At 28.6% G+C, this 15,440-nt stretch overlaps 1 protein-coding gene across 5 annotated transcripts in view; it reads right to left on the bottom strand.

The window, feature by feature from the left end:
* Window positions 1-9,008: 9,008 nt before the first annotated feature.
* LOC136982163 (golgin subfamily A member 6-like protein 22) overlaps window positions 9,009-15,440 on the bottom strand; it is a 33,845-nt gene continuing 27,413 nt past the window's right edge. The window contains exons 5-9 of one of the 5 annotated variants that reach the window (XM_067278590.1): window positions 11,894-12,012; window positions 11,612-11,812; window positions 11,443-11,478; window positions 11,037-11,231; window positions 9,009-10,555 (exon numbers count right to left, since the gene is read on the bottom strand). In XM_067278590.1, the coding sequence (XP_067134691.1) occupies window positions 10,367-10,555; window positions 11,037-11,231; window positions 11,443-11,478; window positions 11,612-11,812; window positions 11,894-12,012 (740 nt within the window). In that variant the 3' untranslated portion in view covers window positions 9,009-10,366. The remainder of the gene's footprint in view (window positions 10,556-11,036; window positions 11,232-11,442; window positions 11,479-11,611; window positions 11,813-11,893; window positions 12,013-15,440) is intronic. The other 4 variants (XM_067278591.1, XM_067278593.1, XM_067278592.1 and 1 more) reach the window with 4 other exon arrangements.

The raw sequence follows: 15,440 nt of genomic DNA, 5'->3' as shown, positions 1-15,440 counted from the left end.
TTTTAAATTATTTTTAAATGTTTATATTTTCATAGAAAAAATCCTAGTATTTCGACAATAAAATTACAATACTTACTGAATTCATGGTCTCAATTATTTCAGATTATCTTTTTTTATTAATTACATATGCATTGATTAATGACTTCAAACCGTGTCGCGCTTGATTCTTGTTGACTATGAACACAATATAGTGCTTACGACGATCACTTGGCTTTTCTTCTCTTTTCTTCTTCAGAAGAAAAGCCAAGTGATCATCGTAAGCACTATATTGTGTTCATAGTCAACAATTACATATGCAGTTACAAGTAAACGTTACAATTTTAGTTACAATTTTAAAAGCTTAAAATAAAGTAAAAGAAGAACTACTAAACACTTTAACTAAATTAAGTGATTTCTTCTGAAATTGATTTAAACAGCAGTTTAATAATTACGTTTCCCAGACATACAACTTATAAATCAATTATTTTTTCAATAAAAATATCTTTATTGGATTCAATCGTTTTCCAATGAATTGAAATCAGACACAAATAACTTAATCTGGTATTATTCGTAGTACTCCGAAGTCGTTTTCCACTGGAAATTAAGAAGTTCATGAGAATTCGAATACATTCATACGTATTAATTAAGCTTTCCTGTCCTAATATTGTTTAATACGCTTTTTCGTTTAATGGGCTATTATCATTCCGGACTTATGTTTTCGTTATTAAATGTTTGATAATTCTAAGAAACAACTTTATTTTCCAGTATGCATTTCGAGTCTTCTCGATTCCTCTTCAGCTGGAATTTACATAATACACTGAAGACATTAACAATTTCCATGATAATTGATTTTTTTTTATCAAACCTAGAATATTTCTTATATAAACCAAAACGCTTTCCTAACTAAAGTAATAAGAACCTTAACTCACCAAAAACCTGATTATAATGTCATTAGATAATACGACAGTAAATCGACAATATTTTTTCTCAGTAATGAAGTTCTTAAATTTTTCATTTGCACTTTCAAGGACTTTTGTTAATAGTTTTTATGATATGCATTTCTAAAACTTTTAACTGAAAAAGATATCTAAGAACACTTAGGTAGAAACCCTCAATTGAGATAAAATTGATAACGATTGCGAAAGCGGATTTTAAATATGAATTCTTTAAAAATCAAGTTATCTTCATATCTGACGTTAGAATGTATTTTATCAAAAACTTTCAAATTAACGTTATAAAGTTAAAAATTGCAGATTTCAAATACACTATTACAGTATTATTATTTCATTTTGTATTTTCAAAATTAACAAGTTTATTTATATTCAATTTATCTACTGGTGTATTATAATAATGGTAACTGGTCTATATAGATTAAACTGAAATACGTATATGACGCAATTGAACAACACATATTTATATATATATATATAAATTTTAATAGTAGACTCATCAGTACTGCGACATTTTCCACACCAATACTGGAGAAGACAAGTGATTACTTCACTGTTAATGTAAATTTCGCAACCAGAGATAACGGGATCAAAGCTCACACCAATAATCAAAGTAAAACTGAAAAAGTTAATTGTATAATAAAAGTGTACATAAATAATCAAATAACTAAGCAGTCATTTATGCTACGGACATACACCTTGATATGCTTTCAAATCTCTCTTTCTCTATTGTTAAAATATCCGCGAAAATAGATTGATTATAATCAATCTATTAAATTAAAATTAATGTTACGACTGAAAGGAAAGGGCGTAGTCGTTTCCTTTTAATGGTCATGTTCTTTACCAGTATAAAAATGAAACTGTATTCATTTGGATTGAGTTTACTCAGTAACGATAAAGATCTACTCCTGGTGTAATAAACACGTAAAACAACATTTTGGTATATTTTTTAAATCGTAGTAATACAATTAAGACTCCGAATTTATCTTTAAGGGAAATTGTGCAACCAATCATATTTAAGACTTCAAAATAATGTTATGGCAATATTAGAAGATATAGTAAAAACCGAATTATTATATCTAATTAACATAGTTTTATGATCAATTTCTTATCATCCTATTATTGTATAAATATAATTACCGATTATGTTATGTAACGAAAATTGCTATATCAATTAAATGAACAGAAACAATGAGTTTTCTAATATAGTTTCATTTCTGTATCTATTAAAAAAGCTTATTGATTAGATTCAAATTATGAATGTTTCTGCATAAATCCAGAATGGAGATGCATAATTTTCGGGAAAAAAAATTTAAATTGCGTATGGCGTCATCTATTCCGAAAATTTATTTTTAAAATCTTTTTATATTATTATTATAAAATGCCAAAAAGCTTAATTTTCAGGTTTGCAGTGAAATTTATATTTAAAAAACAAAAAGTTATAAATACAAATAACGAGTAAAATCTTCATTATGTACGTCTCAAGATATCACACATGACCCCCACTTCCTTGAACTTTAACTACAGAAATGTAATAGCACAATCACCCAATACACAAACCTCCCTGAAAAATTTCAAAATTTCGACAAAACGCGCGGGAGTTAACTTAATGGGCTTCAGAATGATTGAGGAAAATTGTGCCTTCCTACACACACTAATATCCATACATATAGAAACAGATAAACCCGAAATTTTTACATTTCCGGACGTTTCAAGTTCCAAGTAAAAAATAAAAATCTTGGGGGTCCATTTTATGACCGATCTCCATACTTTCCCCTGTGATGTATTTATTTACTAATAGAAAAAATAAAAACAGAAAAATTTTAAGAATCAACTATCTATCATTTAAATTATAAAAAAATACAAATAAAAATTTCAAATGTATTAACATATTATTATACTTAACGTATTAAAACTGTTGTTACTAACGTTATTAACATGTTATTGGGCTGCAATTTAAAAAGTTTCTCCTGTAAGAAGACCTGAACGATTCTATTGTTAATGAAAAAGTATTATATTCAGGGGTGATGCAACACTAATTTCAGATGGAAAGCATATATTTTAAATTAAAAATTTATTTAAAATATAATTAAAAATTGCAGCCCGGCATTGGAACGGTATCATAATAAATGATTGCTCTTTAACATTATAACACTATTATTAACATTTTAATATAACTTATTATACTTAGAAGTATATTATTCACTAAAATAACATGTTATCAGACTAAATTTCTCCAGGGTACGTCAGTAGAAAAGATAAAAATGATTATATAAAATCAACATTACATCAAAATTCAAATAGATACAGAATTATTTCTATAAATTACTTTTGTTATATAATTATGAAATGAAATTCACAATTTTTTCTCTTAATACCCGATTATATTTCTTGTATTAAAGTAAGTAAACAATGAAATCGTGTGATTTATGTATAATATTTTTATTCATAAAATACACAGAAATAGCTTTTATGTATAAATTGTTTCCTGTAGATAAGTAATTTTGTATTGACTTTCTTGTCATTACATCTTAGGCATTTACTTCATCTGTCAACAGTTTCTATCCTGTGTAAATTGCGGCGTGTAAAAATATTTTTATGAGAAATTTGAGAATAAGCTGTATTCAGTAACATAGTGTAAACAATTTATTTATCGAATTCACTTAGAGTAAAATTGATTTTTAAACAGAGTTTGTATGTTCAATTAAGAAAAGTTTATCCTACAAGTGTTAAAAATTGCTTGTATAATTAATATTGCATGAGTTTAATTAATTCTAATTTTAATGGTAAAACTTAACTTTCAATGGGAACTTTTGAACACCTTTAACAACTATTCGTAAAAATCATGTGATTATTAATTGTGCTTGAAAATTGCTTAACTTATTCCTTAAGTTTGTCGTTACTAGTGATGGCAGAATGATTCTAATCATTCAATTCAACCATTTAAATTATTTGATTCATTTCGATTTTTGAATGGAATGGTTATCGCTTTGGCTATTTGTATTGACTTAAGTCACTCAAGAAATCAAACAATTTGTTATGAATGTTATTAATGATTCCATTAATCAAATGAACCGAAAGAGTAAAAAACAAACTAAGTTTTGATGACCAATAAATTACTTGTTCATATAATAATCGTTTTATTTTGTAATGATATAACAGAAGCTTTGAAATAAACTTCATTTATTATTTTACTATATTAATCATATTTAATTTAGTGGAAACTCATCATTCGATTTTTATTTCCCCTATGAAATTTTCTATATTGTTATATCATTTTTAATTAAAAATACAATATGACAAGTACTTATCAATTTCCACGTCTAGTTTAGTGTTAGGTTATAATTCAATTTTAACAATAAAACATCAAAAATACCAAAATTCTTTAGCATTGAGATATTTGCCAGAGGTCAAATTGTGTCGATGGGTGAGTACGCTTCCTAATTGACAACTTCCTGTTCGTTCTTAATCCTACGAACGAAAGCGATGACGTATGTCACTTATAGTGTGAAAAGAAAAATGTCACAAGAGCACGTTTCTCTTTTATGCCAATTTACTAGAATACAAGTAGCCTACTACAAAGTAGTAGTAGAAGAAACTAAAAATACTCATTTCTCGAAAACTGAGAAAAGTCTTTTATTATTATTTATATTTTTATACATGATTATACGGAAAATATCACTAAGATTGGTGGCAAACATCGTGATAAAGTCGAGATAACAGAGGATAGAGAATCCTCAAAATAAATAATTAAATTATTAAAATAAATACACCAAACAAAAATCAAAAACTTAAAAAGTATTAATGTAACCAATTTATTATTTGTACAATTTTCTAAAATCAGTTTTCTTTTGTACAGCGATAGTAGATGGAATATTTAATAAATTTAAATAATAAGCAAATAAAAAATAAGAAAAAAATCATAATTTAGACTAGAAGACTTTAGGATATTTGATATATATTTTCTGCTCATGAGAATACACTTTTACTGATCCATAGCCCAAGTCTGTTAGAACGTGTTAATTTCGTTAATTCATCCTTCGATTAGAGTCACAAATTAGAGTCAGTACAACACATCTTAGTAAATTAGAACTTTTCAACGAATACCTACATATATTTTAGTTGCCTTGGATTTAATAAAATAATTTAATTTTGAAAATAAAGGTCAAATATTCTTGCCCAAAGCAATTTGGAAAACAACTCCACCACAATCTGTTGTAAATCACGTAATACTTTTCTATATTTGATCTAAACTTAGTTTAATTATTACATTTATTCCCTAAAGATGTTTTTCCTATACTCGTTGATAATCCTTTCACAGATAATTATATCCAACAATTAATATTTCTATCAACCATTATAATTAAGTTCTCTACATAGATAATTTTCTTTATTTTTCAGTTTTTAAATTGTATTTATCATACATTATTTATCAGCAGCTAAATATAAAAACGGAAATGATTAATTATTACAGTTACAATTATGAATAGATAATTTACATTTTTCCATACGGCTTAGCTAATTTTCATTATTAGAATAATAAGGTTGTCGGAAAAGTTTCATTGTGTTAAACTGTCAAAATTCACTTTTAAATTTAAAAAGTATTAATACGGATAAATCACGAATAATTATAATGTCATTTAGATACAATCTATTAATTGTTTATCTAATTTTAATTGACAGTATCGACTTAAATATAAAAAATTTCTTCAATTTTATCTAGGTATTGGTTATTATTAAATCCTATAATTATACAAGGTGAAATCGAAAATTCTTTGCCAACTACATTTTTTTCTACAGCTATTATTTCAGGATTTTAAAATATACATTTGAAAGTCCACTTCATACCCTATTTTTCTACTTAGTTTCCAAGACGAGCCAAACATTTTTTTCATCGTGGCACAAATTATTGTATATCATTCTAGTTTAATGTGTTCGGTTGCTTATACAGCTAGTCAAACTGCTGTCTTTATATCGTCGTTATTTTTAAAGCTGTGATCTACTAAACCTTTTCTGAGAAAGTCAGAATTCTCCTGAAAAAAGGATTAGTAGGTAATAATCAAAAGCTGCCAGATCTGGATGTTTAGTGGATGACGAAGAACTGCCCACGAGGACGAGGGACATCCTAAATGCTCGTGGTATTTTTCTGAATTCTCACACTTCTTGAAAATGACAGAACACCGTCAGTTTCAAATGACTGTATTTATTGTCTCATTAACGTTGGAAATTTCCGAGAGAAAGAAACTGCTCTTTCATATGTATATTTTGAAATTTCGGAATTGTAATTACATTTGCAGAAAAACGTACTTGGCAAAGAGTTTTCGATTTCCCTCTGTATTAGTATTTATTACAATAAAAATTTGGTTCGACTTTGTAATTTTCGTTCGCTTAAACATTGAATTCTATAAATAATTATTTCTTTTATTTTATTGGCTTCTTCTCTAATTTAAAACGGAAAATACTTTAAAAATTAGCAAATTTAAATAAATATAAATAATTCAATGGAACTTGATGTCCATTAAATTCAGCTTTTGATTATCATGAATTTCGAGATAAACCCGAAATTATTTTATTAATTTGATTATAGGTGTCTATATAAGGTTATATTTTTATCTTATCTTATCCTTCCAATTTGAATTTCTGAATTACAAACAACTAAATTTGGTTTTTTCTTTCATCTAACTAAAAGAATAATGTGTGTTAAATGTTTAAATTATTTCAATTTCAATTAAATTAATCGTTTCATTACAATGAAATTTAATTTATTTCATCAGTATTGTTAATGTTAACGTATTTCACTATAGATTTTTTTCATAAATAATCTGCCATTTTGTAGTAAAATAAATATTTATAAAAATTACACCACTAATTCAACAATATTACAAAGTTTAAAACATTATCTAATGTTACGAGTAAAATAATGAATATAGCAATTATTTCCAATTGCCATATGAAGCCTACAACTTTTCATATTTAATTTGAAAAAGGGTCATATCGGGTTATACTTAACTATAATTTTGACGTATTGGGAAGAGCTTCAATCTAGTATTAATTTGATATTTATAAGATAATAGATAAATATTATCATCACTTTTTTACTCAACACTGGGCAAGATTGAATCGATTGGATTTATTGGCCACTCGAAATTTATTAGTTAACTCGACCTTTTAACAAACTTCTTTAGCAGTTTAGATTAAGAAAGCAATCTTGATGCATCTGACTTTCTTACCTCTCATCAAATACTTCTGTTCACCCTCTATTGGACTTTCACCCAGAATTAATTTCGTCGTCTCTTAAGAAACTCATTAAGACGTATTTATTAAGATCACATTCATTATTCAAAGATTCTGGAATTTAGTCTATATTATAATATTCCTTCCTAGAAAATATCCGAAATTATCCGTTATTTTCAAGATATATATATATAGAAGCCTTATCTGTGGTAAAAACGATTACTTCAGATTTTTAAAGGTTTCGCAGATAGCAAGACAAAGTTATTATTTTTATAATTTATAAGAGTTATTTTACTATAAATTGTTCACGTTTATACGTCTAAAGATGATAATTTTCTACTTCTAATTAGCGAATAAATTTTCCATTTATAGTAATACGCTCGTCTGAAGTGTTATCATCCATCGATGATTACAATCCAGAAGTTTTGAAGTTTAAAGAAAGAATCAACTTGTAAAACTCTTCAATGTTGTTTTGAAGAATTTTACTGTAATAAAACTTCTTGTAGTTAAACAAGGCTCAATTTAGAATGTTTATTTTTCAATCCTTTTAGTGAAAATAATAATAGTTTTATAGATATGTTTGCAGAAGTCTGGAAGGTTGCTTGTAAAATTCTGGTGTTCCGTAGAACACAATATCCCTGCTATAGACTCATTAACAAGTATATAGGTGAAATCATTTAAAAGCATCCATCCTTGTTCTAAATCTATACTATAAATTTATAAGCTAATTGTCAGGATTAAAGTAAAACGTTATGGCACGCATTATAATTCCTTGCTGCTGTGGTAACCTATTAATCAACGTTGTTGTGGATAAGTACAAAGTGCTCGAAATTGCACATTCTTTAAATTTTCGGGATGAGCTACATACTTTCTCCTTTAGCAATCAGATAGTTGGAAGTATTTTCTTCGCAATCCAAAATTGAACGATACCTACAGCTATAACTAGCAGGAAATAATCCTAATTTAATTGAAAACTATATTACAGATTCTAATATAACAAACAAATGTCCGTGTTTTCTTAAATATTTATGCTCGCTTCAATAAAGAATCAAGTTATTTTATAATTAGACTCCATCGATACGACAAAATTCAAAATGTTTATATAAAACCCTGACTTTTTCAATGGGAACATCATTTCAAAGTTTTACAAAAAAGTTTGGGGCCCAGTAGACTTTTTAAAGTGATAACACAAAAAAAAATTAAACATTTATAAACAATCTTTTAAGAAAATTATCTGAGAAATATTGTAAAAAACAATGTGAACACAAAACCCTGTACTATAAATAATACGGTAATGCTCTTGTAATGAGGCAACTTATATCTTCAGTAATGAAAAACATTAAAGGTTTCTTAAAATTAAGTTTTTCGGATTTAATATAAAAGCTTTTCTTTTATTTAGAAATGAAATAATTTTTCATAATTATAATGCCTTTTCATTTTTAACAAAATTGCTGTATTATAGTGTATTTGTTTGAACCGCTAATGGATGATAAAAACTGTTTTCCCGCTTTACTATGGACTGTAAAGGCGTGATCGCATGGGTTATTTCTCAGCTTTGACAAAAATATGCTTTATTATGGAAATGTTTATTACTTTCTAAATAAAGCATTAATGAATAAATTAATTAAAATATTAAATTTTTGTTTTCATAAAATTTACTTAACTCTTTGTGACATTATATTTTATAATAAGCATTGAAAAATTATCCTACTGGATCTATCTCATCTAGCTTTATGAACTTTGTCCAGTCATATAAATTTTTCATTCCCGCACAAAATATAAATTTCTATCATATGATGCAAAAAATTACTGTATTTATTTTTTAAAAAAATCAAATAAAAGCCCTTCTGTCTTTCAGAGTTCGTTTTATTGTTTATATTTGATACAACGCGTTCTAAATAATTTTTAAAATGTCTAATCCCATGAAAAGCAATTCATAATGGTTGGGGACTAAATTTTATTTATCTCTACAAAAAAAATTAAACAATTTCCATAATAACGTCGAACACAGCACAACTGGTTCAGCATAAAGCGAAAAATTTGACAAAATATACATAATAGACGACATCAGCTCAATCAGATATCGAATTATCATATCTTAACACAAATCAATGATTGAACCGATTTGTAGTTTTATTATTATTTTTTCTTCTTTTAAAATCTGTCAGCCTGACCAGATTTATAAAGCTTCCCAAAAATCGATATTAGAACATAAAATCAGTCCCATCCAACACACAAAATATACACAAATTTTTGCGCAGATCCTCATCAACATTTTCTTGGAAGAGGCGCCATTTTGATCAGGTACACAACCAAGTGATCCGATGATATATTCCGCAAAGCAATATGTTCCGAATTTAAGACGTATAGCAGGTACCTCTTGTACCCTAAATTTGCTAAACTGACCTTCCTGCGAACATTACAAAAAAACTGCTATAAAAGGTGAGTTTTTGTGTGTGTATATATATATATTTTTTGTTTTTATAATTTATCCCCATATCCCGTTATAACCCGCCACCCCCCACTTGGACAATCGGGGTTGACATTCAAAAAACGCTCAACCTCCATTAAATTAAAGTAAAATTGAACAATTAAACTAACTAAATACAGGGAAACGTAACAATCGTGTGGTTACACAATCATTTTATCATTCGGAAGTCCATGATGGTCAAACAATTACGATTCCCTGCAGCTATACGTACATAAACCTGAAAACACACATACAAGAAGAATGACGTAACTTGATAATTTTATTTGTGGATACGTTGAAACAACATCGATTTGTGACAATTGTGAATGACATTTTTCAACCTAAAATAAGACAGAAATATTACAGTTTCTATAGGGATGGCGGGCGATTCGTTGGATCTCTGCTTTGAATTGTCAGATGTATACATCATGGGTCTATGAAGAACGATATAAATGGAAGAGGTATAGAAGGGAAGAAAGCTGACATGTTTAGATCCAGCGAGTCGTCTGGGGGGTTCGAAAGCCGATAAATAGCATTATCATAATATGGTAATATATTTAATAATTAATACAGGGAAAGTAAATTTTAATGAATTTTCCCTGGATTATGTTTACGATTGATGGATGATCTTCCCAATAATTTTTAAATTTTTTTAAACTTATTTAGTTTCTTCTTCTAAGAAAGATTACACACAAGAAGTAAGTAGGTTTTACAGAGAAATTGGTGTTTTCTGTCAGCATTGAGCGGCTTGCGGACTAACCGAAGTGGCTTTGAGAGCTTCTGGTGATTCGGGTGATGCATCACCATCCAGTTGTCTATCTTCGGTTGGAGAAATCCCATTCTCTTCTCCATTCTCAGATACGGGTGGCATGGAAGTTCCTGGCTCGTCTCCCGGAGTTGGAGATGAAGGTGGGATGGGACTCTGAAAAATATTAGTTTTATTTGAAATTTGAGTAATTCCACTATTACGCCGTTTTCCTGGAAAAACCTTTGTTAATTCAAACAATGTACATTTAATTTTGCAATTTTAGGTAGATTTGATTGATCTGACGTTATATAAATATGATTGTTTTCTACAGTCAAACTTTTTTCGGACTTTTCGAAAGAACTGAAGAAATCTGTACACATTAAAATCTAGTTTCATAAATTACGCAAAAAATACGTTTTTATCGTAAATTTATAAGAATTAACGATTGTACGAATATATTACACCTTAAATATTTTTCTTAAATAAGTTACTTCCCATCAAAGATAAGATTATTGTAAAGATAAAATCAAATAGTGAGCGATTTTGCGAACGTGAATTTAATTAATGCATACTAATAAGAGCGACGTTTAATCAGTTTATTGTAAATTTAGAATAAACTGATATCATTCAGAAATTAAACAATTGACACGCATACCTGCGAATCTGAGCCGTGAGTACTTCCTTTCTCAGACCCCGAAAGAGAGCCTATTTTGGAAGATGCTCTTTCTTTAAAATTTAGCTTGTCAGATCTTATTTTAACATTACCACCTCCAGCTTGATGCTTAATATTATCCAAAGATCCTACTTTAGAAGCGGCACGTTGCTTGAAGTCCGTCTTTTGTGTTTCGATCTACAAAATGGCGAAAAAACATTACAATCAAACACTAAATTTTAAAGTTTAAGCAATCAGTCGTCAGACTACTTTTCAAGTTCGGACTGGATAATTCAAATTTTAAATGTGAGAAATGTTAACCAATAAATCAGTGTGTGTTGTTTTAAACCATGCATCTTTGGCGATGCTTACAATTTCGATTATGGTGAATTAAGCATATCATACGTACTCTATCCTGTCCACTTTCGGCTTGCACATGCTGTTTCTGAAGATTAAAAAACATTTAATGAAATTAAGCAGATTCATGCTAACATGCAAATAAACATTAGTGATCATTACAATATAACAAGCAATACAAAAAATTAGCAAAACATGCAATAATATTTTAACCTGAATACCTTAATTGTACCTCCTCCAGGTTGGTGCTTGATGTTATCGCGTGATCCAACCTTAGATTGGGCTTTATCTTTGAAATCGAGTTTCTGAACCAAAATCTTCTTATCGCCTCCTCCCGGCTTATGGCTGGCCTTTTCCAGTGATCCTATTTTCGAACTGGCTTGCCATTCTAATTTTTGACTTGCCACCTGAATATTTGACTTCTTCGAATTAATTTAGATTGATACGTAAGATATACAATAAAAACGAATAAAAATTTTAAAAGAAAACAAATTAAAAATCACCTTTCTTTCGCCTCCTCCTGGTTTATGTTTGATGTTATCTAAGGAACCGATCTTAGATTTAACGTTCTTCAAGTTAGGATTAGGTGCTTGACCAACGGGAGCTTTAATCGGTGGAAGTTCTGGAAATAACAATAATAAATAAACAACTTGTTGTTTCTGTTTTATTTTTGACAAAATTTATTCGCTAGCCAATATTTTGTACATTATTTTAATTTTAAACGCATTAATTTCTTTTATTGCCGTAAATTATGTGTAGAACGGGCAATTATTTATTGTGACATCGTCACAATGCCGGGCTATGATTTTAATCATATTTTTAATTTACTTAATTTAAAATATATCCCCTCTACCTAAAATTAATAGTAGTGGCTTGCCCCTGCACATCATACATTTTGTTTAACGATAAAGTCGTGCAGGTCATCTATTAACTGCTTTCAGAGGAAAATATCTGAATTGAAATAACGTGACTTCCGATTTGGATTGGAAAATCTTATATAGTTAGTCTTAGGGGCAGGAAGCCCCAATTTCCATATCTGGTCTCGACATTCATCTCTCTAACTCCGTTCTCGAGATTAAGGAATGGCAGTCGGACGGACGGACGGACGGAAGTGAATGTACAGATCTACAATTCTTTTAAGTTGAAGCCAATAAGAACAGGAAAATTCCGTTTTAAGATTCATATAATCAATATTGATATATCTAATAATATTCATTAAAACATTCTCTTCCTAAATATTCGGAGTTTCTATTGAAAAAATAATTAACGAAATCAAGATGAACATTAAATCTTACGTAGAATAAATTTTAGTGAAATTATGTTAATGTTACAAAATGATGTTGTATGAGTAAATGCTAAAAATTAAACAGGATGCATACTTCAACAGTTATCTTCATATTGAAATATATTTTATCTTTAAATAACATTAGGCAATTCCAACTTCATTGTTATGACATTAAACATAAACGTTAAATAATATCGGGAAAGAGAATTTCTAGTCAGGAATTCTGTATGGAATGCCATAAAAAACGAATTTTGCTTTGAATAAACAAGAAAACATCTAATAAACGCTTCGAACTTTTATATATTTTTAAACACTATTTTTATATATAGTAAATAAATAATAATATTGGAATATTAAAATTTATACTCTAGATACAAAGGCAATACTTTATATAGGGCGGTTATAATTAAATCGGACCCTACTCAGAGCCTGCTGAGGCAGGTTCTAATGAATTTATGTCGTTGAAATTTGGCATATATGTTATTCGCATCAGAGACAATAGATTTTGTGAAACAAAAATTAGTTCAAATTTTCGAGCACAGGGCGAAAATATGGCGCTTCAATAACAAGTAAACTATTGTAATGTTATGCAAACACTACTGTGGAAAACAACGGGTCTGAGCTTTAGCATTCTCTGTCTCGACTGAAAGCAAGCGTGAGCCAGCATATCGTCAATGTTCTGACCGAAATGCTTTGTGAGACAATTGATTACACCATAATTACGCTTCCAACATACAATCGACGCAAATGGTTCGCATACGTGGTGTAAAATAATGTGTAAAAAAAAGAAATGTTTTGCTTCGCTTGTTTACGATTTTGGTTCTTAAAGCGTCGTAATTTTGCCTTTTGGCGAGAATTCAAGCTAACGTTTTTTTCTCAGAAATTTATTTACTGCAGTATGACTAGCAGATATACCAAGTTTCGTCGACCTTTTTCCGCCATCGATCATGAGCTGGTCCTAGCGGCCTCTGAGTAGCGTCAGTTTAATTATAACCATGCTGTATATTATATTTTTATATTAATTAGTTCATTTTCATAAAATAGATTTTCTAGCAGAGGGTTTTTAGTGATAAACTTAGAAACGGCTTACAGATTAGGCAAATGACGTTTTCTGTTGTTGTTCTCTGTAAGATATCAAAGACATACTATATACAAAAGCAGTGGTTAAAACGAAAATCATTATGGACAGCAATTGGTTAATCCTGTAAAAGTATCTACCCGAAAAGCACATCAAACTTTTTCTAATGAAAAATTTTATTATGATGATAATGGAACGAACAGATATTGTATTTATGCATTTCAAAAATAAATTTCTAGGCTGGATGATGTTCAAAGCAAAGCAGGTTATTTATGAGTTTCCAAATAATGGAATTAATGATGAACAATTTGAAAATCGGTTGACTTAAATTGAAACTCATGCAAGACAATCTTTCTAAAACTTTACAAAAAACGTTTTGAAAAATTATAACGTAAGAAAATAACGTGAAATAGAATACAATTTTCAGAATTCACACTAATCATTGGGTTTTTGAAAAAAAAAAAATTATTTTTTAGGAATTATTTCTTGACTACCTTGTAACCATCAACAATGAACACTGGACTTTCATCAGGACGAGGAAAATGCTACAGGACAAATGGAATGTGAATATAGTAGCTGACTATTGCTGAACTCTTAAAAATATTCTTGAGCAAAATATAAGTGGAATATTATATTTTAGATAACGTAAACTGACCATGTGTTACTACAGAAATTTAGTTTTATAACATTATAATAGCCTAAATATGCAGCCTAAAATATACTGTTATTCTTCAATACTATCCTGTGATAAAATCACAAACATTTTGTTATCCAGTCTAATTCGTGCAGATGATATAGAAAAGGCCAATATTGAACTTTTAATTGAAATTCTAGATGTTTTCGGTAGCCAAATTTGACACTGTCAATTCAACCCTCTTCTGTAGGCTATTAAGAAGATAGATGAAGTACACGTATTATTGTAAATTCTTAAAATATTAATATTGAAGCAATTTATAATTAATATAAAATGTTACAATATTAAAAATAAAGTTATCAATAAATTAAATCTTGTGATTAATGGTTTTTCTCCTAAGTTCCTTTTTTCTTATATACTTACAAGAAATTTAGTAAATCAGTCCAAATAAATTATTTTCTCTTCTTAATTTTGTAAAAGTCTTCAAACATTACTCTATCGAAATGTTATCGAAATGATTCGTATAGTCAATCAGGCCTCGGGCTCCTAAGCTTTCCATATCTGGTCTCGATTTTCATCTATCTAACTCTATTCTCTAAATTCACAAACGACAGACGGACAAACGGACGACAGTGGAAATTTATAATTTCTGTAATTTGAAAATTGCAGCCAAATAAAACATCTTTCCTACTGGATGTTGTCTCGATACTATTTAAATATCCGCAATGAAATTAACTAACGACAATAACATGCTACTATTCCATTTTCAATGCTAAAGAAAGCAATTAAAAATCGAATAAATATTTATAAATGTTACATAATTTTCAATAGTGTTTCAATGGGATAATCTAGTTATATCTTTTAACTGCATGTATGTTGATATCACCTAGTTTAAGAAACGAAACGAACAGATTGAAAATATCTCTCAAAGTTTAACTCAATCTGATATAAAGAATATATAGGCCTACTTAAAAAATTATACAATAATTTAATTTTAACGTGTTTATCCAAACTATATAGAATAATATACTTTCATACAGGCAGCGGCCTGTA

Source organism: Centruroides vittatus, unplaced genomic scaffold (genome assembly GCF_030686945.1).
Source record: "Centruroides vittatus isolate TY-2023 unplaced genomic scaffold, ASM3068694v2 contig_815, whole genome shotgun sequence".
Classification (NCBI taxonomy): Eukaryota; Metazoa; Arthropoda; class Arachnida; order Scorpiones; family Buthidae; genus Centruroides; species Centruroides vittatus.
This window is presented reverse-complemented; position numbering and strand designations above follow the sequence as displayed.